Source organism: Zychaea mexicana, assembly GCF_025766255.1.
Source record: "Zychaea mexicana strain RSA 1403 chromosome Unknown BDB00scaffold_70, whole genome shotgun sequence".
Taxonomy (NCBI): domain Eukaryota; kingdom Fungi; phylum Mucoromycota; class Mucoromycetes; order Mucorales; family Lichtheimiaceae; genus Zychaea; species Zychaea mexicana.
In genome coordinates, this window is record NW_026516733.1 from 21064 (window position 1) to 44414 (window position 23351).

A 23351-nucleotide genomic window follows, 5' to 3' on the forward strand; every position below is an offset into this window, starting at 1 on the left:
AGAGCAGTGCTGCGTCGTTACAATGTGTTAGTAGGTTGTATGCGTATGCTTTTCGGGGAGAAATGCTTTGAGTCAGTAGTAGCCTTAATGGATGAAACACTATCGATACCATCCATTTTGGAGTTGATTCAATTCATTTGAATACTACGCTTTTGGCATCTCCTCGTGCACTGGGTTCTCTTTCGTAGAGGAGCTTATAAACAGTATAGATGTTGACATCACCAATGTTAAATCCATTTTTTCCCCTATGGCTGCTGATATACCTGGATAATATGCGCTCACTGACTGATGAACATTGTAAATGTTAAATGGACGAGGAGGCGCATATCTCCAAAAACTGCCAATCTCCACCTTTTGACTCTGGCGACCGGCATGAATTCTTTCAAGTCCAATGTATAGAAGGCATTTCTGACTTGTAAGTTACCTCGCGTGGCAAGGCAAGAGTATGGTGTTGTCTTTCTTCCATATGTTTATGATATGTAGGTTGGTGAAATTGCCGCTTGATCCATCACAGACAAGAACAAGTTGGAGGAACTGTATAGATTTACGAACCAGGTATTATGACCCGTTGTTGTCTTCTATGATTGCGGATACCATGAAGAAAGTCGATTGCGATGGCCGAACAAGGATGGTGATGACAGCACTACCAATCACTCTCTTCAGTCTCTTTGCGAAGACACACTCAAGCTCGCTACCTTGTCGCGCCACAATGTGTTGAATCATGACCATTCTGCTCTCACGTTTCAAGTTGATGGCCATTTTTATAAGCTGAGCTATAATCATTGGCCTATCCATGACAAGACAATGTCTTTTCATTAATGGATACTCATCCATTTCATCAGAAGTACCCTTTAGAAAGCTTGAATAATGCCCTGTTACTGTTTCTATGCTATAACCATCAGTTTGGCGTCCGAGCTTTCATTTTTGAAGACGCTGAGGACTTCTCAAACTAACATTAACTAAGCCAGTGGCAGACATGGCTCCTAAAATTGCGTTTTCAGGCTTACGTACGAAGTATAGCGCACTTCATGTAGGTGCAAAGTATTTCAAAACACCTATGATAGTACGTAATAGAATGCTATTTATGCATTAAAATTATGTCAGAGTAGTTTTGTTGCGTTACAACATACGTTTACATCAGACTATTCAACTCTTGATTCCGATCTCTTTTATATCACTTAACAGAAAGACTCTTGTAGGCATAAATTTTAAGGCTTTTATGTGTTAAACAATGGAAACAACATATGTTTAGAGCTGTTGTTGTTCGTTATCTTTTACAGCTATTTCTTTTCCAGAATCAATGCTGAAAATCACTCACCCTTGCTATCTCTTAGTTCATGTTTGCTAGTGTTCCAATTTCGGTTCCTTTTCGCTCAGGGTTTGTTTGCACAAGGCTGGACGACGATCACAATTGGAGGGACAGATACTCAATTCGGCGCTCATTATCAGCCGTCGACCACGGTTGTATATACAGTGCCTTTAAATGCGATCCAGAGACCAAGTACTTCTCTTGACATATTGCTAAAGCTGATATGAGCTTGGTTAACCTTCACGTACACTGACCGGATCAGTGGCTCAAAATATGATGAAATAGAATTATCAAATACATAGCCTTGAAACTTTCATTATACAGCAAGCCCTACTTGGTTCAAAACAAACGCATGTAATATAAGAGCAAAGACATTGCTGCACCAGTCGTGAGTGAAATTACTGCTGGGAGAAGTCTTGTTCCCAGCACACTTTTCTGTTTTCTCCACCTCTTTCTAAAGTTGATATTTTGCGGCAACTAAAAGACAAGGCATACCAAAATTTAAGCGGGTCGTAATGTATGCCAAAAGGGACCATGTGTTTTGCTAAGTTGGACGTAATGTACAGTCAACGGTGCTACTAACATATAGTAAAGTGCAACTGCAATACTGTAAAGCAGGATATGGTATGGATATCTCTCTCAAGCTCCATTATAACATCACTAACTCGACAACGACAAAAGTTTGCAAAGAGAAGGTCAGAAACACAATGTTAATTTTGCTGTGGAAATAGGCAACAGTGGTGGAAAATTCGCTACGTCTCTCTTTACAATTTTTTTATTACATAACGAAGGCAATGAACGCGTATGCACAAACCCATACTATTGACAAGCATAAGGGACGTAAATCACCAGGAAGCAAAGGTAGTCTAGGAATGAGGATTTCAGGAAGAGCGCAACACAGATCTTTCTTTTTTGGATAGTGACAAAGTGATGCGTGTGTCAAACCTCGAACATTCCAACAGCTTTCCCTTGAAATGAAAACTCCGTAGAGTGAAAGCGCATTATTGTTAAGCAACAATTTGGCCAAATTACTTGGTACTCTCAAAGTGCACAAAGGGATGGCGGGTGAACAAGGTAATCAATGGAACAAAAGGGTCAAAAGATGTACAGTAGGAAGTCATCGTTTATAGTGTTCTTCTTCTGATGGTCCCCATGGATCTTGAACGCTGCTCAAAAAGTACGTAGAACCGCACAAAAACAAACGAACCGATATACTTTGTCAGCAGCAATGAAAAACATTGAAGGGTGAGTCAACTTCACTAGCGGCAGCGTATACTCATCACGAGCGGGTCAACTTATCTGCAGCAGTACATACATACTTGGTTACACGGCGTAGTTCAGAGAACTGTTGGCGGATGGCGAAAATTATAAAGCAACAGTGGACAAGCACGCCTCAAAATAAAAGATAATGGGTCTTCATTATACACTGCAGCGTTGGGGTCAAGTGTGTGTGTGTTGTATCTATTCCCGCACACCGCACATGCAGTCAAAAGATACTAATAAAATGGAATAGTCTGTGGACTACGCTAAACTGTTCACCTTGTTGGGTGAAGAATGGAAACTGGCTGCTGGAAGAATCGTGTCCTTGCTATTTACTAAACAACTGATACCGGATAGCCTTTTAGGTTGTCTACCTTGTCAGTCATTTCTATTTCCGTCATCTTGTTGCTCGCATAAAAGCATTTCTTCCGTGAATCTACATGCTCATTCGCATTCGTGTCTCTGCTTTCGCTTGACACGGTGCCGTGCACGGACCCCCTCACAACCAAGCGGCGACAGCATCGGAGGTACAGCTGCCATAGTGAGAGACACGTACCAGTACCGCCGAAGCACGCTTGTCTACTTGACCACCAAGTATACCACTCCTTTCATTTCCTTTGGTGCTGTATCGTTTGCTATGCCATAGTAGGCAACCCACAAGTTGATACGCAACCCGTTATCTGGGCCAATAAGAATTCAAGGGGATTTGAAGTCCCGAACGAGAAAAATGTCTATATAAAGCGAGCAATTTCGCCTTTCTTTTTTCTCTTCTCTTCAGTTCGTTTTGGTACGCTTTGGTCTGTAGTACAGATGCACTGTTTGGTGCCATGATCAGGTCATTGCTTGTGCTGGCTATTGTCATAATTTTTTTGATGATCGGCAGATTCAGTGGTCCGCCCTGAAAGAAAATTTGCAATATATACCAGTGGGAATGTGGTCATATACTCCGGCAGCCGATCGTGAACCTTCGGGTGCATGTGATGCCAACGGTATATGTTGGGATAATTAAAACGAACTTTTTTTTTTACACAAATAAGAAAATGATAAACAAAATAAAAAATATATATTTCTTTTTCGCACTCTTCTTATAAACGTTTTACCGCTTTTGCCTCGCCTTTTTTTTATGTGCACGACAAGTTCCTTTTTCTTTTTTCGCGAACAAAAAGCTAATTACTCCCCTCTCCATCCATTCACAGCTCCGTGCTAAACCAAAGCGGGGAACAATGACAGTGGCTCAGTAACACGATCACAACGCGCTTTATCACGCTTTGGCACTTTTTTTTCACCTTCTGTGATCGCCCAAATTGCCAAAGTAATTGTCAAGAAAAAAATTGTTACCGAGGACCCTCCTTTAGAAAGAGGTTATTTTATAAGAGACAACGCTAGAGCATACGCCAGCAGACATGTATAATTGCCCAGATCTGTAAATTGGAAAGTTTTTTTTTTCAGCTGTTCGTCTCTCTCACTCTTCCTGCACGTAGCTTATCACAACACGATTTTCTTATCATTTTGGTTTTCACCTGGATCGAAAAACCTGCACTGACCATTTGTGATGCGACTGCTTTCAAAGCGTGATCTCTTGGACCTAACGTCAGTTCAAAGAGGAGAATGCGATAAAGCTCGCGCAAATAGTTCTTATGAATGTTAAACGCGTCGTAAACTCTTTGGTCTGCTCAAACTCGTTTCTTTTGAGTAGATCGCTGATGACGCCTGTAATATTAAAGTAGTTTGATGTTAGTGAGTAATTTTTATGCCAATGTGGTACGAAAATATTTGAGGGAAACAATGAGTCGGCAGTGCTAAGGTAAATAATAATGAGAAACACTATATAGATCCCGCTTGCATACTTTGGCTCATGCATAGATACCTGCTTCATGAAACTAATGAAGTTTGAAGGAGGCAAATGAACGCCTTCAACTCAACAAGCCATCTATGAAAGGAGTCACCTTGCTCGCCATTTCCTATTTCTTCTTCTTCTAAATGAACTTGCACCTGATGAATATGTGATTTCAATACTGGATTGGTATTATCATTTCTGTATAAATTGTTCTTATTGTTTTGCTTCTTGATTTAAACCATCATCACCTACCATCTAAAAATTTATACACGTATTCACATAAGCTCGACACATCAACCGTAACCATCATCAGGACAAATATGACAGGTATTAAGAAAACACACTGGTAATATATACACTTAGGTTTATAAAGGAAAGACCAATAAAGCTATATTGGTTTGTTGTTTAACGCAAGTTCTATCCCATCAAATTCTTGTTTTGAGATGCGAGTTTGTTGAGGCCAACATATGAAAACAGATGAATTATGCCAAAATCAGAAATAAGGGTCTGCCTTTATGGATAAATTGGTTCGTGTCATTTGGATGGAAAGGTTATTGTTAATGATGCTGGTGCTCCCATTGTGGGCGAGGTATCACTATTAGTATTGCTTCCTTTAGTGGTGGCGACAGGACATGGCAGCATGTTCCTTTAGCGACCAAGCATCCTATTGAATAGGTGGTATACATAAGGCTGTAATGACGCTATCACGAGGATTGGACACGCTGCTATTATACGGAATGGGTTAGTCGATGCTGTTGATACGGAGCGTGCTGCTATACTACTGCCAGCGCTTGCTGACGCATCGTTTCCTTGCATTCTTCCTCTGCTAATATTAATGTTATCGCTAAATTTTGCTGGGATGTGCTGAGGTTGCTGCAGAAGCTTGATCTGGCTGTGTAGCGTAGTTGCATGTAGCTGCTCTAACGAATACCGGATGCGTGGGACATCTAGCTAGCATGTGGATTGCGTCGATATGAACCATACTGTTGATCGTGCGTGACAAAGGGGCGATCGCGCAAAAGAAGCATCTCTTTTGTAATAGATAAACATTCTTCTCACCTTTCACAAACTATAGCTGCGGGAAAAACTTGTCATTTATTATAATATTTACAGATATGAATCGCAATAAAGTGTACCATAGCAGAGCTCGCACTAGCGCGATAACAATAAAGGTTTACCAACGAATCTTTTCTGGAAAATATTCAGCAATCAATTCTTGATAAAACGGTTTTAATTCCTCGACATCCGGTTCCTTTTCCGCCTTAGAATACAGATCATACTGATTAAATATCTTGACCCACTTCATCATTTCGGTATCAGTTTCACTCAAAAGCCATGAATAGCTGCCTTCGGTATGACAAGAGTAGAACGAATGGTTTCGGATGATATAGAGTGCTTGAGGAGGTAAGTAATCTTTACATACCATGGCCATATATTCGTCGTGACCAAAGCTTAAATGTACTTTGTCCAGTCCGCAGTTGGGTTCGTAGATGCCGTGCTTGGTAGAATAGACCGGATGGTCATAGTCTGGGTTCTTGACAAAGTATTCTGGGTGGACGATTTTGTTCGAGTATTGACAGCCGACCGGGAAAGTATCGCCAACGACCTATCAGTTGGTGTGAGAAGAGGAGATATCAGTACTGCTTTATGCTAGCAGCAAAAGGGTCTTTCTTAAAAATTGTGGGCCAGTGGATGGGATACAGGAGGAACGTTATCTCTTACCGTCCATTGTGCTTCTCCTTCGAAGAACATGTACTTGCCAAGATCATGGATCAAAGCAACCAAAATCATCCAGCGGGGCTGACCATCACGACGCGCTGCCTCTGCCGACTGCAACGCATGAACGGTTTGTGGCAATTCAATGTCGGGATCGCTTTCGTCCACCAGTCCGTTCAAGATTTCCAAAACCTCCCATATGCCCAAGTATGCCTTGTCCAATTTCCTGTATTTTTCCTTCATGGCTAACACATGGGCTACCGTCTGTTTCTCATGATTTTCCTTGTAAAAGGCAGAAACCGTCGGTTGGGCTTCCAGAGCGGTTTCATAGTTTCGGAACGCGGCTGTTTCTTTTGACGACTTGTTGCTGCCGTATTTTGTAATAAGGTATTCTTCCCATGCTTCAGTGACTCGAGCGGCTTCGCTTAGGTTTGAAATGTCTTTCATGTTTCAAGAGAGGTAAAAATAAAATTGGTGTGATGGAGAAGAACAAGCCAATAAACAGCGGTACCGCCTCCTTTTTATATGAACCAGAGGAAAAAGTAGCCTGGGAAGATTTTATAGTGTTCCGGCTTTTGTTTGCTATGATGCTTATGATGATATTAGCATGCACGCGCGCTAAAAGAAAGGAAGAATCAACCGGGTGATGGTGTTTATGTCAAACAAATCATAACTGCCTGATTAGTTACACTGTCGGCCGTCACCAACCGGATATTATCGACGTGAAATATCCAACGCATGCTTATCCTTTATAGGAATATCAGCGCCCCTATGTACTTTGCCTGTGTCAATCCGTGTGAAAACAAACATATCGGTGCATGCCGTATTTAGAGCTTGTCATCCGTAAAAGATATCGGTTGTAACACACATAAAAAATGCGCGAAACACTAAGCCCAATTTGTTCCATATTATCATCGTTATTGTAGCTGTCGACCACCTGGCATGGGTGGTGTTCATCCTGAATGCATCGCATAAATAAATACTGGGCTTCAACTTACTACTATCATATATAATAAGCGTTCAGTTTAGTTCACAAAGAATTGCCGTCACCACCCCTATGCTCTTATGTGATGATTTGCTCGAATATTTGTTTGTAAATGCACTTTTGCGGTCAGCTGTGTGAGTAATAAGAAGAGACCACTAGTAAAATTGAGCCATTGCACTCAATCTATTAATACCACGACGCTAGATGTGCTTTTTGTGCCAGGTAATCAAATACTTTATTGTTGCTGTTATCATTTTTCGCAAGCACCTTGTGATTAGATTTTCTTGGCGCAGCAAGCTATATAGACAAGGCGGCTCAAGAAATGGCACACAAACCTTGATTGAAATAGTATTATTCATGCAACATGGTTGATCTCATGTGTTGCTACTTACCAGCGTCGCTGCATACTATAAATTAGAGGAAAAGCACCACTCAATTGGAGATAATGGCAATAGAAATTAAAGACATCAGCTAGAATCTAGTGTCGGTTGGTAAAGATGATGACAGTGTATACTTTATGTTGTCTACTACTGCCAAGGAACTTATTATTAATGTTACACTATCTGGGCGTAGTCCACCGGCCTTGGCAGTCTCCATAATGGCCAAAGAATCCAGGTTTCTCGCACAGCAGCCTTTTATCATTATTACTGCTGTTGATATCTCTCATAATCCTATTGATTGTTTCGTTTGGAGTCACAAAAGTCATTGAAAAACGAAGAAAAAAGAAAAGAACATGGAACAGGTGGAGGAAGTGGCAGGTTTTAAAGCAATTAAGCTAGGTAATAGTAAAGCGGATCGGGCATTGAAACAAGGGCCCCTCTCGGTCTATAAAAGGGGATCTGCAAAAACCTTTTCGGCGCATTCGGTTGAAATATTTCGCCGTGTTTGCTTTAAAATATTTCGAGCTTCGGTGACACCATATAATCGTTGTTTTTTACTACCACCACCAATACCACTATTTTTGTTATATTTATATATGCCTTCACACGAAGCAGCAGATAGTCGAGACGAAACAGAACGTCGCGACGAGCGTAATATAAACGAAAACGACCTCGACGACGACGGAAATAACAACTCAAGTAGCAGTAATAATAGTCAGGAAGAACAAGAAGAAGAGGAACAGCCAAAAAAGTCTCGAAAGCCTGTAGGCAAGTCTTGAGTTCTTGTCTTTTTCTTATGGCTATGGAACCCCTAATTAATAAAGGATATGTTGCAATTAGATGGTGCATTTCGACAGCAACGGCTTCCGGCATGGCAGCCAGTACTTACACCACGCAATGTATTACCAGCATTCTTTATTGTTGGCATTTTATTTCTTCCCATTGGTGGTCTCTTGTACTGGTCCAATGGCCATGTATGTATAATCGAACAAGAGTTTCAATTTCACTTTAAATATAATACAACAAAGCAAACTCTAATGTCCTTGCTGCTATTCTCTTTCTTCTTTGTTTGAAAATATAGGTTGATGAGATCATGATCAATTACTCTTACTGCGGGCAGTATGAAAATCCAGTCTATCTAGCGCCAAATTTGTACAGTTACTTGATGTCGAAAGAGTTTGACGCCAGCAGTATCGAAGCACCTGCATACCATTATGAAAATGCATCTGAGTTCATGGATCCGGATTGGTCGAACCCAAACAACCTGACGATCCCACAATGCGTATTGGACTTCACGATCCCTTCTACCATGAAGGGTCCCGTGTACATGTATTATCGTCTTACCAACTTTTATCAAAACCATCGGCTTTATATCAAGAACTATGATCCTTTCCAATTGCTCGGTAATCGCGTATCGTCAGGAACATTGGAGACTAATTGTGGACCGCTGGCGAGTCGGGATGGTGGCGTTATTTATCCTTGTGGATTAGTGGCCAATTCCATGTTTAATGGTAAGAGTATATATACATATATTGATAGGTCGGCTTTGGAGGGTGGGTTGAATGATCATTGCTGTATGCTAAAGAATAATGATAATCAATAGACACGGCATCCAACTTAACATCAGTGACCACCGGAGGAAATTACACGTTCACAAGAAAGGGCATTGCATGGCCTGAAGACTTTCAAAAATATGGTACCAATACCGACTATGCTGACTCGGAATTGGTTCCTCCACCCAACTGGGCTTCGCGGTATCCAAATGGGCAATATGATGCAGACCATCCACCACCGAACCTGCACGATATGGAACGGCTGATGGTATGGATGCATATGGCGGCTTTGCCTGATTTCCGCAAGATCTGGGCGAGAAATGACAATGACGACCTTCCTGCAGGTCGATGGCGTGTTCATATCGATTTGAGTAAGTGTAACATAAATGTGTATACTTCCTTTTAAGTGGTTGGTTGGTATGATTTGCTAATCATTGGTACAATAATAGATTTCGAAACGTTACAATACGAAGGCACCAAATGGCTTGTATTGTCAACCACTACGCCGCTTGGTGGCCGCAATCCATACATCGGCATCGCATATCTGGCCATTGGTGGATTATGTGTTTTGGTTGGTTTGATCTTTTTATTGGCACAAATCATCAAACCAAGGTAAATTTATTTTGCTCGGTCGCAATGCACAGAGAAGAAAAACCGACTTTTTTTTATGCTTTGTGTCTGTGTGTGTGTATGGGGGGCTGATGGTCGCTGATTTAATCAATCAACTAACAACAATAACGTTAATAGAAAACTGGGTGATACCGATTATCTTTCTTGGCATAAGCCCGGTGGCGGCTTGCCTACCAACAAACGTCGCAAGAACTTGGAAAAGGCTGATTAGAAAACAGAATGGTATTTTGTGCCATGTACGACAAAGGTCGACAACAAGCAGCTTAATACATTAACGGCACGAAAAGGATCCCTTACATTCATCCATCCGCTAAATCCCCTTTTTGCTCGCTAAACTCCTTCCCCTTCTTATTCACAACACGCGCTTTTTCTGCTTCAACCATCCATATTCTTATTGTTCATTAGTATTCCTGCTGTCAATTGTTTGTCTTTTTTTCTAAAAAAAAATATTTTAGTTCGTTTCTTCTGGCAGAATTCCGCTCCAAATTTTTGATTTTACGTATCATTATAGACATCTTGGACTATATTAGTTATCAAGTTAGTATGTGCAAATGATAGGATGCGAGTAGGTTGTCAAGAATTATAACAGCAGCAGTAGGGGGGGAATGATTTGTCATGCGGCTACTACTTAGTGGTCCAGTAAGCTGCTATGCTTGTTACGTATCATGCTACGTTGTGGTAAGCATCCAAAATTTTAACAAGACCTCGTTCTTTAGCCTCGATGTTAACAATGCAAAAGCATGATATAAAAAATCTTATGCTGTATCCCCTTATCCCTTGTTTTTCCTCGCACATGATGTGCACATAACATAATGCACAGATGCGTCATACCATACATATATCGCTTGAGTTTTTACTTTGAGCTTTTTGCTGTTTGGTAACGAGACAGACAGTCTACAATGTATAGAGTCCGATGTAGGGATGGTAATGCAGTGGAGCCCGATGGTGTAACAATAAACATGTGTGTGACAGGTGTTGGTTTATCAAGTAGATCTTTTTTTTTATTCGATGCTCTGTGTGTGCATCATAAAGCTTGATTGCTGATAAGTGCTACTGTCTTTCTTTCCAACAAGAAATGAACCCAAGAGAGAGGTGGCTGAAAACAAACCCCAAAAAAAGAATCAATGCATCCGACGCATGTGTGTTTATACAGTCCTTGCAGCGTGTTGCTTGTTTCAAGCACACACACTCTCTTTTTCACCAGTTCAAGTAAACCTCTCGAGTAAGAAAGGGGGAAGTGCTTGGATGCAAAGGCTGAGGGAATTGAATAGGAGGCTTTTTTCATTCACATAGACTATTTGCTCTTTCTTTCTTTTACTTTTCACCTAACTCACTTTCTATTACTTTACGTTACTTTCTCCTCCGACTGTTTGCTAGCACGTAGACCCCCCTCGTCACACTCGTAGCGGATGAAAGAATAATATACCCTCAGTGGTTGACGGTCAGCGAAATATAATCCATAATAACCATCGAACATGTTTTCAGCAGTGTCTTATTTTGACTGGAATCGAATCTTGACATTGAATCGAGAGTATCCGACGGACGAGGAAGTAAAAAGCAGCGGCGAGACGATTCCGGATTGGGATAAAGTTCCGCAAACAACGGCATGGGAGCGATGGGCCTATTATTTTTATTAGCAAGTAAAAGAAAAAGAGGGGCGGGTGGGGCGACGATGAATCAAGCATAGCAGACGGAATAGAGTTAGAACGAGCGAGCAAGTTACTAATCCATCTTTCATCTAGTAACGGGGTATGTGTTCGACTTGCTTTACTTGTAAACAGTAGGCGAATATCGCTTGATCGACTAAAATGTAAACCACCCAATACATAAACGCGTATACAGAACAATGGAGTAAGCTTATATGTACATCTTATGCAAAAGAGAAAAGTATACTGCCATTTGCTAAAAATAAATAATGGTCCTCTCGTTATCAAACACAACAACAAAGATCAACTATTACAGCTATGTGCCCAATGTGATACAATACCTAACCGCGGAAAATGGATGGGATCCGAGCCAGGGTCCTCAGGGTGCAGTTCCGTGCGGTGAGAGCACATCGTGCGAGGTCCGTCTAGGCGGCTCCACGATCAGTGTGGACAGTCTGATTCTCTTGTACAATGGGCTAAACGCATTGATCCAGGCATTGGTATTGACGACCATAGGTAGAAAAAACATCACTTTTTCAATTTTGTTACTGGAGAAAACTCCACTCACTCTCATCATTGTCGTCGTCAAACAGGTTCACTAGCGGATTACGGTAACAACAGCCACAACATCCTACTCGTCGTGACAATCATTTCCTGTGCAGCCCAAATTGCATTTTTGGCATTCAACGAAGACGCTAGCCAATACTGGGGTGTTCCCTTCTTGGTTGCCTTGGTCTTCCAAGTCTCGTACGGTGCTTCGTTGGTGTTTTATTGGGCCATTTTCCCTTCCTTGGCCGTCAACGATCCCAAAGTCCGAGCAGCGAAACGAAACCCACATGTCAGTCAAGAAGAATATGCGGTGATTGAGTCCTTTTGTCGAAACCATATTTCTACGATATCCACTGCTTGGTCCAACATTGGTTTTTTTGTCATTTCTACTCTGAATATCATCATTGGCAATGCTTTGGCCATTCGCTATAATGTGTCCTGGGATGAAGTGCCTCAGTATGGTAACTCGATTTATAGTGCCATGTGTGGTGCTTATTGGCTGCTCTGTGGGATACCGTGGTTCATCGTGCAGAAAAAGAGACCAGGGCCGCCGTTGCCTGCGGATGCCAATTACTTCACTTATGGATGGAAAACACGTAACTACGTCTTCTTCTCCATTCTCATGTATACAAAGAGCCGCTTAAAGCAGAATACTAAACAGTATGCATGTATGTAATGTATAGTGGGCCTAGCGATAAAAGAATATCGACGGTTGCCACAAACATTCCTGTTCCTTGGTGCCTATTTCTTATTGAACGACGCTGTCTCGAGCATGAACAGTGTGACACAGGTGCTGACGGTCAGTTTGACGAACTACGATGGGTTGATGCAAACTTATCTCTCTCTTGTCCAAGCCGTTTGTTCCATCATTGGCTGCTTTTTATTTTTGCATGTTCAAAAGCGGTTTCACCTCTCGACAAAGACCATGCTGCAGATCTCGACTGGGTTTACGGCTATCATGCCCATTTGGTGCTGTATTGGGATCTGGAGTCCCACCATCGGGTTTCGTACCCAGGCTGAATTGTGGATTTATAACGCTTGGGTAAAAATAACTTTTCTACATATCGGAACTGCAAAAAATATTAAAGAGAGAGACTTTTTATCATGTAGTTTGGTATCTTTACTGCGCCATTCTATGCTTATTCTCAGACTTTGATGTAAGTGCATTGTTGGCATACCACTATTAATGGATGCGATGTAAAAAGTTTATATAGATAGCAAGAAACATTATTGCTAACAACAGACGAAACCCGCTTACTAGGTCCGAGTTAGTCCCCATCGGCAAAGAAAACATGTTCTTCTCCCTCTTTGGGATTGTTTCCAAAGTGGCCCAATTCTTTGGCCCTGCATTAATCGGAGGCGTGGTTGCAGCCACGAAAAACACACGTATTGGGTTCATTTTATGTGCCGTGGCCAATGTTTTACCCTTGATTGTTGTTGCTGCGATTAATATGGAACGGGCGGAGGTACGAGTGAAAGTGTATGAGGAACAGGAACGACGGAAATCGGAAACCAGTGTGGATGAACTTTTACAACATGGCCATCATCATAATTCGGACGACGATGACGACGACGACCAAGTTGTACATGAAGAAGTCTTTTATCTACCCCAACAGCAACCATCATTATCATCCGTGACACCCTCATCGAATCATCCAAAGTCGTCGGATGGATATCAAGGAGGCTATGGGTTCTGAAACGGCAACATAATAATTTGTACATTGTAAATATTACTTAATACTACTACTTACTACCACTACTACTATACTACTAGCTAGTAATTGCAATTTTTTGGCGTATCTTTCCATTGTTTTATTATTATTATTAATATGATGATGATGACGATACTACTATTTTCCTTTAAGAAAGAGAAGGAAAGGGATGGGGGGCATAAAAAAGAGTTGAATATTTACAGCGACAGAAAAGAGAAAAAGAAAAAAAACGAATGTGAGTGTGAGTGAATGTATGATAGCTAGAACATGATAGCTTTTGTTTTTTCTTTCTGTAGAGCACAAAGAACGTTAAGCAAAATGAGACACGAAGGGAGAGCAAAGATGGAGTAAAGGGGAGACGGTCGAGGAAATAGAAAGGAAATGTTATGGAATTAGAAAGCAAATGAGTACCCAAATAAAAGGAGTGAAGCAAAAATTAGGCCATGGAGATCATCTGTTGTCTCTTCAACTTGTCACACAAAGGCAAGTAGTGCTGAGCAGGCGTTTCGAGATGAGGATAGCGTTCAATCACATAATCGTAGACGAAGCGACAGAATTGACGTTGAATCCAGTTTAGCGGACAATTTTCTGGCAACTCGTTTGCTTTTCTTGGTCGTTGCCCTTCTTCTTCTTCTTCCACGTCAGGGTTCCAGTCATCCAAACTGTAATCCATACGGAACTGTTGTGCTTCCCACATCAATCGGAACTCTTCGCCGGTCAAGATGCCTTTCTTGTTTGAGTTTAGGCTTGAGATCTTGGGACCAAAGATTAGATCGTTGGCAAGGAAACGAGGAATCAAGTCGCTGCTGTCGTCGTCAAGAGGGGCACCGGTAGAAGATGGAGACGGTGGTGCTAACAGCTTTGCATTGGAACACAAGTCCTTGGTGGTCATGGTCATGGTGTGACCAAGGACGATCGACATGAGCGCGGGTGCTAAAAGTGGATATTTTCGGAACAGTTGATTGGCTGGCATGTCTGTTGCTGCTGTTGCCTCGTCTCGTTCCTTTTCCAAAATCGCCCGGAGGTCCCAATCGGGCATCACTGCATGCGCTAGATAGGTGTTGTGGTAATGCTGGTGTGGCTGTGGTTGTTGCTGAAGATGCTGTTGCTGCTGCTGCTGTTGCCGCATATAATGAGGATGATGCTGGGGAAATTGATGCTGTTGCTGTTGCTGTTGTAGATGTTGTACTGGATACGGATAGTACTGCTGCAATTGTTGTTGCTGCTGCTGCTGCAATAAGTGTTGCTGTTGCTGTTGCTGTTGCTGTTGCTGTGGATGGTCACTAAACACCAATTCCCACTGATCCACAACCGAGGACGTGAGGGACACTTGTGGCGGCGTTAAGTGATTGTTTGTCGATGATGAGGTCGACGAGTTATCCGAGCCGTTGCAGCCACTAATGTCATTAAAGGAGCTGTTGCCTAAAGAAGGAGGCGACAACGAGGCGGTGCGGTTTGATGATGGGACGGTGTGTGCAGCAGGTACAATCTTCTTGTTATCGTTGTTGTTATCGTCATCATCGTGATTGTTGCTGCCATGACTGCCATCACGGCTGCGTCGAGGGCTGATGCCTTCTCTGCACAAAACTAGCTTCAACCGCAGTGCATCGTTCTCCTTTTGTAGCTTGTCTGCCGTAGATCTTATCCAAGTTACTTCCAGTCTCAGCTGGTTGTTTTCTGCCTTTTGCTTCTGCACTTCGCCTTCTAACATTGAAATATATTCTACACACAAACATGTACACGCATTAGTTTGTGTGAAAACGATACAGAAAGAGAGAGAGGGGAGAGGGAAAGTTCTAAAGCTACGAAATATTAATATATATACCTTTGCGACGATTCCTGAATTTTCTAGCGGATATCTTATTTCTTAACTGCCGCCGTTCTTTGGAAGTCATCATTTTGAGCTGTGATTCTGACAAGTAGTCATCGTCGTCGTCTTCTGAACGATGGTGTTGCAGTTGGCTGCTGTGTTTGTGGCTGTTGTGGTAATCAAGATTATTTTGACTGCACATATCACCGCTACCGCCACCAAAAGTGATGGTGGATGCCGTTTCGGGTTTAAATTCCTCGACGGGTGCTACTGGATTGTTCCCCATAGAAGAAAAGGAAAGAGGAGGGGCAGCAGCAGCAGTATGGGTACCAACTGAAGAAGAGGAGGTGGAAGAGGAGGATGTAGTCTTGGTAGGTGCAGGAGCAGTACCCACGGGTACAGTGGAAGGCAAAAGAGGATAGTTTGTTGCTGCTGTTGATACCATTACAGGAGCAGCATTGTTGTTGTTGTTGACGTTGTTGCAACCAGTAGTTGTAGCAGTAGATGGAGCGATAGGTTCATTACTGCCCAAAAGGTACGGTAACAATTCAGGATTGGTCAAAGGAATGTTTGCATTAGGTGAACACGATTGCTGTTGTTGCTGTTGTTGACCAGCAGCAAGGTCGAATTCGGATCCTTGTGTTAAAATCCAATCAAGGAACGCGTTATTGTTGTTGCTCATTGAACGTGTGTGATTCTTCTGTAGGTTGTTCAGTAGTAATGGAAAAGAAGAAGGAAAGTAAACAAGGAAGAGTAGGAGTGTGTGAGAACTTGAAGCCTCCTTACTCTTTCGCTCTTAACTCGGGGAACCAACCAGTAAGGATTGTGCTGGCCTTGTGTGTGACACAAAAGTAATTTCTGGTCCGAGCCGGACTCAATGTTTCCATGGTCCCCCCCCACGCACCCTTTCAATTACGTGCACGGTGTCATACGAGAGATGGCATACACACAGCTAAAAGATGGTATGTTTACGAGTATACATGTGACGGTCTTGACCTAAAATAAACAAGGATGTGAGAGTTTCATATAGAATAGAAAAAACTTCAAAAAGACCTTCAAGTTTCAAAGATTATTGTATGTTGTAGTACTAGTTGTTGGAATTAAAGTGGCAAAGCGTTGTTGCAGTCCATTGATAAACTCGGGATCACGATATTTTTAACTACAAAACTCTTTTCACAAGGAACTATCGTTGCATAGCAGCAGTAGTATATGTTGTATTAACTGAACAGAGACCTAGAAAATCGGCAATGTTGTACTATTACTTAAAAGGTAATGTATACGGTTGATCGCTCGCAGCCGGCGTCTTACTTATGAGCGAGCGTGCGACGAGAGAAAGGAATTTTTTCATGATGGAGCACATCGTGGCGGGTTCACTGATCCGGATTATGTGGATCATGGTCCAACTCCGAAAGATGGACGCTCTTTTCCATTCAGAACGAAAGACCGTACTCGTAGATGGACTTATCAGTTGGCACTGTATACCTCTTACACTAGGCCCAAAATCGTAACCAGTACTGCTTCATATGCTATAATAAAAACATCGCACCGCTCATTGATTGCCATTAAGTTTCAAAGCTAGAGAGTCTTTCTGTTAACCCCACTTGATTGGTTTATTGACTGGAAGAACAAATGTATTTTACAACCAGTTCCTTGTCAACCAGCCCTCCCATATCTGGCGACACCTTTGAGCATAAATGCTCCACATGATCGTCCGATGCGACAATTTCCTGAAAAGCTACCTAAACCAGGACTTACCCCTACCGATATTTGCGTTTTGCTATCCATAATTTTAATTTGGAACTATGATAGTCGGACAAGACAGACCGCGTCGACGAACGGACCAAGTATCGAAGTATCTTTCCAGCCAGTACAAACTTACGGAACAAGTAACGAGAATAAGAATGCATCAGCCGCAAGTTATCATTCAGCGGGTGTGCAAGGATCTTAATATCAAATACATTTAGTATGACCAAATGTGTATTCCTCATATAAACAAAGCAACACGAAAAACGCAATATGCATTGAATACAGAGTGTATGTCTGATGCACTGTGGTATTGACTCCAGAATACCGTATCTATGTCGTCCGTTACAACAAACAACCTATCATTCGTGCTGTTCGTTCTTCGTAAACCGTGCTGGGTGCAACGTTTAAGGCATTGGAAAAGGCGCTCTGTTTGGTTGAGAGGTACATTTTTTAACGGTAACCACAACGCAGGAATATCATCGATCACATTGTTGATCTCTTGTCCGAATTATGCCAACACCTCACCCAACTGCTGTAGGTTGGTGGAGCGTTTGCAACTCTCTGTGGTACGCACATGATCGATCAATCATCAAAGATTATAACCGTGTCGTGTGTTTGCACATAACTACTGGCGAACAATGGAAATACGTGTTACTTTCCGGGAAACAATTTACGACGGACAATACTGCCCCTACGCGTTTCCCAATCATTAAAAAGATAGAGAGCAAGGAGGGCTTTGCGAAGCAATCGTTACATGTGAAATAGTACATTCCAGCTCCTCAAACGTTTTATGATCGAATGAACAACTGCGATTAGCACAGTAGTTGACTATATAAGGAAGTAAGATAATTTTGTACAATAGGAAAACTCCTGTACATGGGCGTGGTTGTTTTGGCTACTTGTTTAATGCTGTGGGGATATAGAACGCATGTAAGAGAGCAAACGAAGTGATAGTGATTGATTTTAGGATTAGTTCGTTTAAAAATGCTATATCCACGATGAGCATTATACGTGATCTAGGCCTTAAACTTGATGTGAAAAATATGTACAGCTTCTATTTCTTCATTTTGTTAAAGCCCTAGTGGTGAGGCTTTCAGAGTCTGGAAAGGTTAACATGGCTTAAAGTAAACATACTAGAAGCAAGGGCGCAGAGACATGGTCAGCGCCTCTTTCTTTGTGAACAGCCCAAGAAATTGGGCTGTTAGATTTTATCCGCTTTGGTTAGTAGGCACACGTAAACTTGCCGTGTTGCTCCTCGATTAGTGACAGAAAAGCATAATTATGTATAGAGTACATCATAGAATACATGATACATATAGTATACAGTAGAGTAGATTTCCGTTTACACATTCAGGCATGTTTCCAAAGATCAATGAAATTAAGCAATGTCGGAATTGTTTGAAATGCTTCTATATAGAGAGTTGAATGTAGAGTGCTATTATTGATGGTACCGGTACTCGTTGTATTTGGTGAGGCTTGATAGTATTGTGGATGTAATTAGAGAGGATTTTCATTGTATATTACTTGAATACAAGAACTAAACCACCCTATTAAAATTAATAGATTTAAAGCATTGGTTGCAATCTCTGGTGACACAAGATGTATCTTGAAAACACGCTGCATGCAAATGATCATATCCACGGTAATTATCTTTGTAGAGTTAGGAACGATCTACTACAGAACTACATACAGTATTAGCTGTATTAACAGCTCCTGAAGATACATCGGCACCCAGTTGATCAAGTCTGTGTAATGACTATAATAACCAATCGTCAAAACAGTGGTCAAAATGCATTATTGCATTCACTTTTTTTTGTTGTTGTTGTTGGTTTCACAAATAGCACAATATGCATGTACAACGCCAATATGAGTCAAGCGGATTATCTCGTCCCAATTCGTTTGATGGCAAAGGCCAAGAATGCTGCCACGCTAAAAAGTAAAGCTGGGAAAAGAGACGAGATACAAGAGCCGAGTCTCCCTATTGTTTGTTTGTTATACTAAATTCTGTGGTTGGGAAAAAGAGAGAAGGAACTGTTACATCGCGTCAGATTGCGCAAATGTTGGTCTATTAGGTTGCTTGGCTGTGAGCGTTTAGAGCGGAAGGTCAAATTGCCCACTGCAGTCGTACGAAGAAATGGAAGTGCAGGAAAGACTGACATAAACAACCTGGCAAAATAGAACGAAAGGTTTAGTTTGCTGCGTACTGGTGAAGGATCGCCGCTCTAATCCGAAAGATAAAAAACTTTGCACCGTGGCCCAAGTATATAATTCGACTGTTATGCAGATTACATGATCCTTTACAACTAAAGTTCTTGTGCATCCTGAAATACCTATCCTATACATGCCAAACTAGACCTTTTGAAGCATCCCTTTGCGGACTACCACGATGCGCTTGCCAACAAAAGGTCCCAATCCGTATATTTTGCCTACATTCGATCGCGTGTTTGAGTGTGTTTGTTGGTTGTGGTTGATGGCGCGAAAGGTGTAATCACCTGAATCGATTGCGCAATCGGTTAACGGGATTTTGCCCTTTTCCGATTTGGGCGTCATGTTTCACCTACAGAACCCAAATGTTTGACCACAAACGTATAAAAAGAAGTTTCTCTTTTTGATCGTCTCCCTCTTTTTACTACCCACCTGCTCCCCTTCTTCCCCTTCGCTCTTTCCTCTTTTTATAACCTTCTTATAACCTATCCAAAAGCCACAAAGAGCCTTTATTATTCTCTATACAATTATGCCTTCAACAAGGGAGGTCGTGATCGACTACGATGAGGTCAACTATCGCGAGGAGACGCAAAAATTCTTTCGTGATTTACCACACTTTGTCAAAGAATACATTATTGCCCTGCTACCTATCGCATCATGGATCCATCGCTACAACTTGATGGTATGTGCTGCTTTCATGCGAGTCTGATGTAATTCAGGGGAGCTGGTCTTTAACCTGTTGTCACTCTAAATAGTGGCTCGTTCGTGACCTGATTGCAGGTGTCACTGTCGGAATCGTTGTTGTTCCTCAAAGTATGGGTTACGCCAAAATCGCTGAACTTCCCGCAGAATACGGTCTTTAGTACGTATACATTGTTCTTTATCTTTCTAGAGAGAGGATATATATTAACCTGTGGGATTCATTACACAGCACTGCATTTGTTGGCCTATGTGTCTACTGTCTGTTTGCAACCTCCAAAGACATCTCAATTGGTCCTACCGGTAAGGAAGGAACTAGTTTATCCGCGAGCCGACCGACGCGTTTTGAGAAAAACTTTAAAAGAGAAAAGCTTGTTTTAATTAATTACATCATCTTCATCTTCATTATCAGCTGTCATGTCCCTGTTAGTCGGTCAATCGGTCACTCATGTTACTGCACAACATCCAGAAATTACCGCCCAGGAAATCGCTGTCGCATTCTCACTCATATGTGGCTCAATTGCCATGTTTATTGGTGTCGTGAGATTGGGCATTATTGTTGACTTTATTCCAGGTAAACAACAACGATTGAAAAGAGGGGTGATCACATGGCTTGGCGAGAATAAGCTTTAACCTTAAAAATTAACGTTAGGTCCTGCCATTGCTGGTTTCATGACGGGCTCAGCTATCACCATCACCATCGGTCAGTGCCCCAAGCTCTTTGGTATCCCAGGTATCAACACCCAGGATTCGCCCTATTTGATCTTTGGCAACTTTTTCAAATACTTGCCAGACACCAGAGTCGACGTTGCCTTTGGATTGGTGGGCCTGTTTTTCTTGTATGGTACTCGATTCCTTTGCAACTACTACTCCAAAAAGTATCCCAAGTATGCCATGCCCCTCTTTTTCGTCAGCATCATGCGCAATGGTGTTGTCGTCATCTTTGGTACCTTGATTGCCTTTTTGATCAACATTGGAAAAGAGACAAGCCCCATCTCTATCTTGAAAACCGTCCCTCCTGGATTCCAGGCCATGGCTGTCCCTAGCATTGGCGCAACCACAATTAGTTCCATCGCCGGCTCTTTGCCTTCCGGTGTCATTATTTTGATTTTGGAGCACGTTGCCATTGCCAAATCATTTGGCCGTATCAATGATTATACCATCAATGCTGATCAAGAAATCATTGCCATCGGCTTCACGAACATTTGGGCTGCATTCTTTGGGTAAGTCATCTTCTTATTTGCTGTATCCATAAAACATTTGCTTAGGTTTGTTTCGCTCGGTATGTACAGTGCCTACCCTTCGACTGGATCCTTCTCTCGTACAGCCATCAAAGCCCGTTCCGGTGTCAAGACGCCTATAGCCGGTATCTTTTCCGGCTTGGTCGTTGTTCTCGCACTGTATGCACTGACACCAGCTTTCTACTACATTCCCGACGCCATCCTTGCAGCTGTCGTTATCCATGCTGTTGCCGATCTCGTTTCAGGTCCAAGCTACGTGAAGCGTCTTGCAGCTGTCAGCTGGTGGGAACTTCTCGTATTTGTCGTCGCCGTCGTCGTCACGTTTTTCTCCACTGTCGACTACGGTATCTATGGCTCGCTCGGTTTGTCTATCGTTGTCTTGCTTTTCCGCATTGCTCGTCCACGTCTTTGGGCACTTGGCCGTGTCCCACTCACCAAGACGAATGACGACGATGTTGCTGCATCATCAGATGAAAAAACTGGTGCTAACACAACTGAGCTCGATCAACAACAACAGTTTCAGGAATTCTTGTATGTTCCGGTCAACCATCCATCTCTTGGTCGGCTCGTCGAGAAACTACCCCGTGGTGTTCTCATGTTCCGTATCGATGAATCAATGACTTATCCCAACTCGGGCTTCGTTGCTGACAAAATCATCAGCTATTGTAAAGAACAGACACGACGCGGCGGCAAGGTTTTGTCCAAAGGTGAACGTGCATGGAACGATGACGCCAATCCAAAGATTGAAGCCGCTCGGGCCTCATTGCCGAAAATGCATGCCTTGTTACTGGACTTTAGCGCTGTCAATCGATTGGATTCCAGTGGTTTACAAGCCATCGTCGATATGCAAAACACTTTAAACCGATATGCTGGTCATCACGTTGAGTTCCATTTCATCAACCTCAGCAACAACCCTTCGATTCGTCGAGCCTTGATCATTGCTGGCTTTGGTACACAGCCCCGTGTTCTGTTGGAAGACGATGAACAATCCTCGTCTGACGCTTCTGGTTCCGGTTCTAACCATCACAGTCATCATCATCATCATCAAGTTTCTACTGGCCCTGTTGAAGTCTTGCCCATTGTTCCTAACTCAAAAGACGGTCCTCATCACCAACGTCAACAAGCGCTCGAAGCATCCCTTCGTCGACAAGAAGATCTCGAGTCGAATTATATCAGTCAACGCTCAGAAGTCATCGACAAGAAGCATCATGATGATTATGAAATCGAACAGGTGTCGATCCATCTTCCCAAGGACAAGTATCCATTTTTCCACTGGAGCGCTGATGCAGCTGTGCGTGTGGCTATGCATACCTATGATACTGATCGTATCGATGGTCATGAAGATCAGAACGATGACAGCAGTAACGATGATCAGTCGCGCGCTTCTGTTGAAAAGGACAACAATGATGAAGAACAACAGCAGCCACGACACTAACTACGCCATCAAAGCGCTCTCTTCCTCCATAACATCTTTCCACCGTCCACATCGTCATTTTTACGAAAGCTGTTTACCTTCTCTTCGTCCAACTATTCCTATCATCTTTATTGGATATAAGCCATTGTATCATCAACGATTTATTCGTTTTATCCTTCCACTTTCTTCTCTCTCATCTTTCTTTTTTCCCTTGCCATTGTACTTGTATATTATGTTACCGATTCCGTTGTTCTTTCTCGTTACCCTTTCATCTAATTTTCCTTTTCTTTGTAGTGTATAATAGCTTTTAAACCAATATTAATTGGGATTTTGATACATCATTAACTTCTGCAAAGAACTTTAATTTTTTCTTGTTTTTGAAAAAATAATCTGCCCCTCATCCTGCATAGGATGAGGTATGTACTACAGTCGAAGACACGTGACATCATACATAACTATGTTCTTCTTCGTTCTTTAATATTACCTTAAAATACGCCGTTGTTGGCAGAAAAAAGAATATGACAACTTTGTTTGTCGTGCAAAAAATTCATTCATCGTCACAGTTACCCGGATTTTTCTTTTTTCTTCGTTCAGAATCATTTGCATTCCAAGATTTCCATTCAGCCATCGGAAAGATAATGATAGCGACAGCATGCTCC

General features: G+C 42.1%; 6 protein-coding genes across 6 annotated transcripts; 3 read left to right on the top strand and 3 right to left on the bottom strand.

The window, feature by feature from the left end:
- Positions 1-558: 558 nt before the first annotated feature.
- BDB00DRAFT_768740 (uncharacterized protein) lies at positions 559-909 on the bottom strand (the record flags this gene model as incomplete). The annotated part of the gene is made up of 1 exon (XM_053119763.1): positions 559-909. A coding segment is annotated over one exon (351 nt), but the record flags the coding sequence as incomplete, so codon positions are not given.
- A 4578-nt stretch (positions 910-5487) lies between these two features.
- BDB00DRAFT_551193 (inositol oxygenase) lies at positions 5488-6747 on the bottom strand. Its single transcript, XM_053117821.1, has 2 exons — positions 6129-6747; positions 5488-6012 (listed from the first exon to the last, which is right to left on the bottom strand). Exons 1-2 carry the CDS (start codon positions 6567-6569, stop codon positions 5581-5583), a joined length of 873 nt encoding a protein of 290 aa, XP_052976749.1. The 5' UTR covers positions 6570-6747; the 3' UTR covers positions 5488-5580.
- Positions 6748-8580: 1833 nt separating this feature from the next.
- Positions 8581-9446, top strand: BDB00DRAFT_768698 (ligand-effect modulator 3 family; the record flags this gene model as incomplete). The annotated part of the gene is made up of 2 exons (XM_053119758.1): positions 8581-8998; positions 9091-9446. The coding sequence occupies 2 exons, from the start codon at positions 8581-8583 to the stop codon at positions 9444-9446; spliced, it is 774 nt and encodes a 257-aa protein (XP_052976750.1).
- Positions 9447-10731: 1285 nt separating this feature from the next.
- BDB00DRAFT_837375 (autophagy-related protein 22-like protein) lies at positions 10732-13652 on the top strand. The gene is made up of 8 exons (XM_053124547.1): positions 10732-11306; positions 11413-11419; positions 11513-11521; positions 11619-11832; positions 11910-12461; positions 12549-12907; positions 12976-13022; positions 13127-13652. The coding sequence occupies exons 1-8, from the start codon at positions 11146-11148 to the stop codon at positions 13560-13562; spliced, it is 1785 nt and encodes a 594-aa protein (XP_052976751.1). The 5' UTR covers positions 10732-11145; the 3' UTR covers positions 13563-13652.
- BDB00DRAFT_837384 (uncharacterized protein) lies at positions 13653-16161 on the bottom strand. Its single transcript, XM_053124548.1, has 2 exons — positions 15403-16161; positions 13653-15299 (listed from the first exon to the last, which is right to left on the bottom strand). The coding sequence occupies exons 1-2, from the start codon at positions 16067-16069 to the stop codon at positions 14014-14016; spliced, it is 1953 nt and encodes a 650-aa protein (XP_052976752.1). The 5' UTR covers positions 16070-16161; the 3' UTR covers positions 13653-14013.
- A 3706-nt stretch (positions 16162-19867) lies between these two features.
- Positions 19868-22904, top strand: BDB00DRAFT_960895 (sulfate transporter family-domain-containing protein; the record flags this gene model as incomplete). Its single annotated transcript, XM_053129719.1, has 6 exons — positions 19868-20020; positions 20094-20200; positions 20270-20340; positions 20450-20611; positions 20690-21260; positions 21330-22904. 6 exons carry the CDS (start codon positions 19868-19870, stop codon positions 22711-22713), a joined length of 2448 nt encoding a protein of 815 aa, XP_052976753.1. The 3' UTR covers positions 22714-22904.
- Positions 22905-23351: the final 447 nt, after the last annotated feature.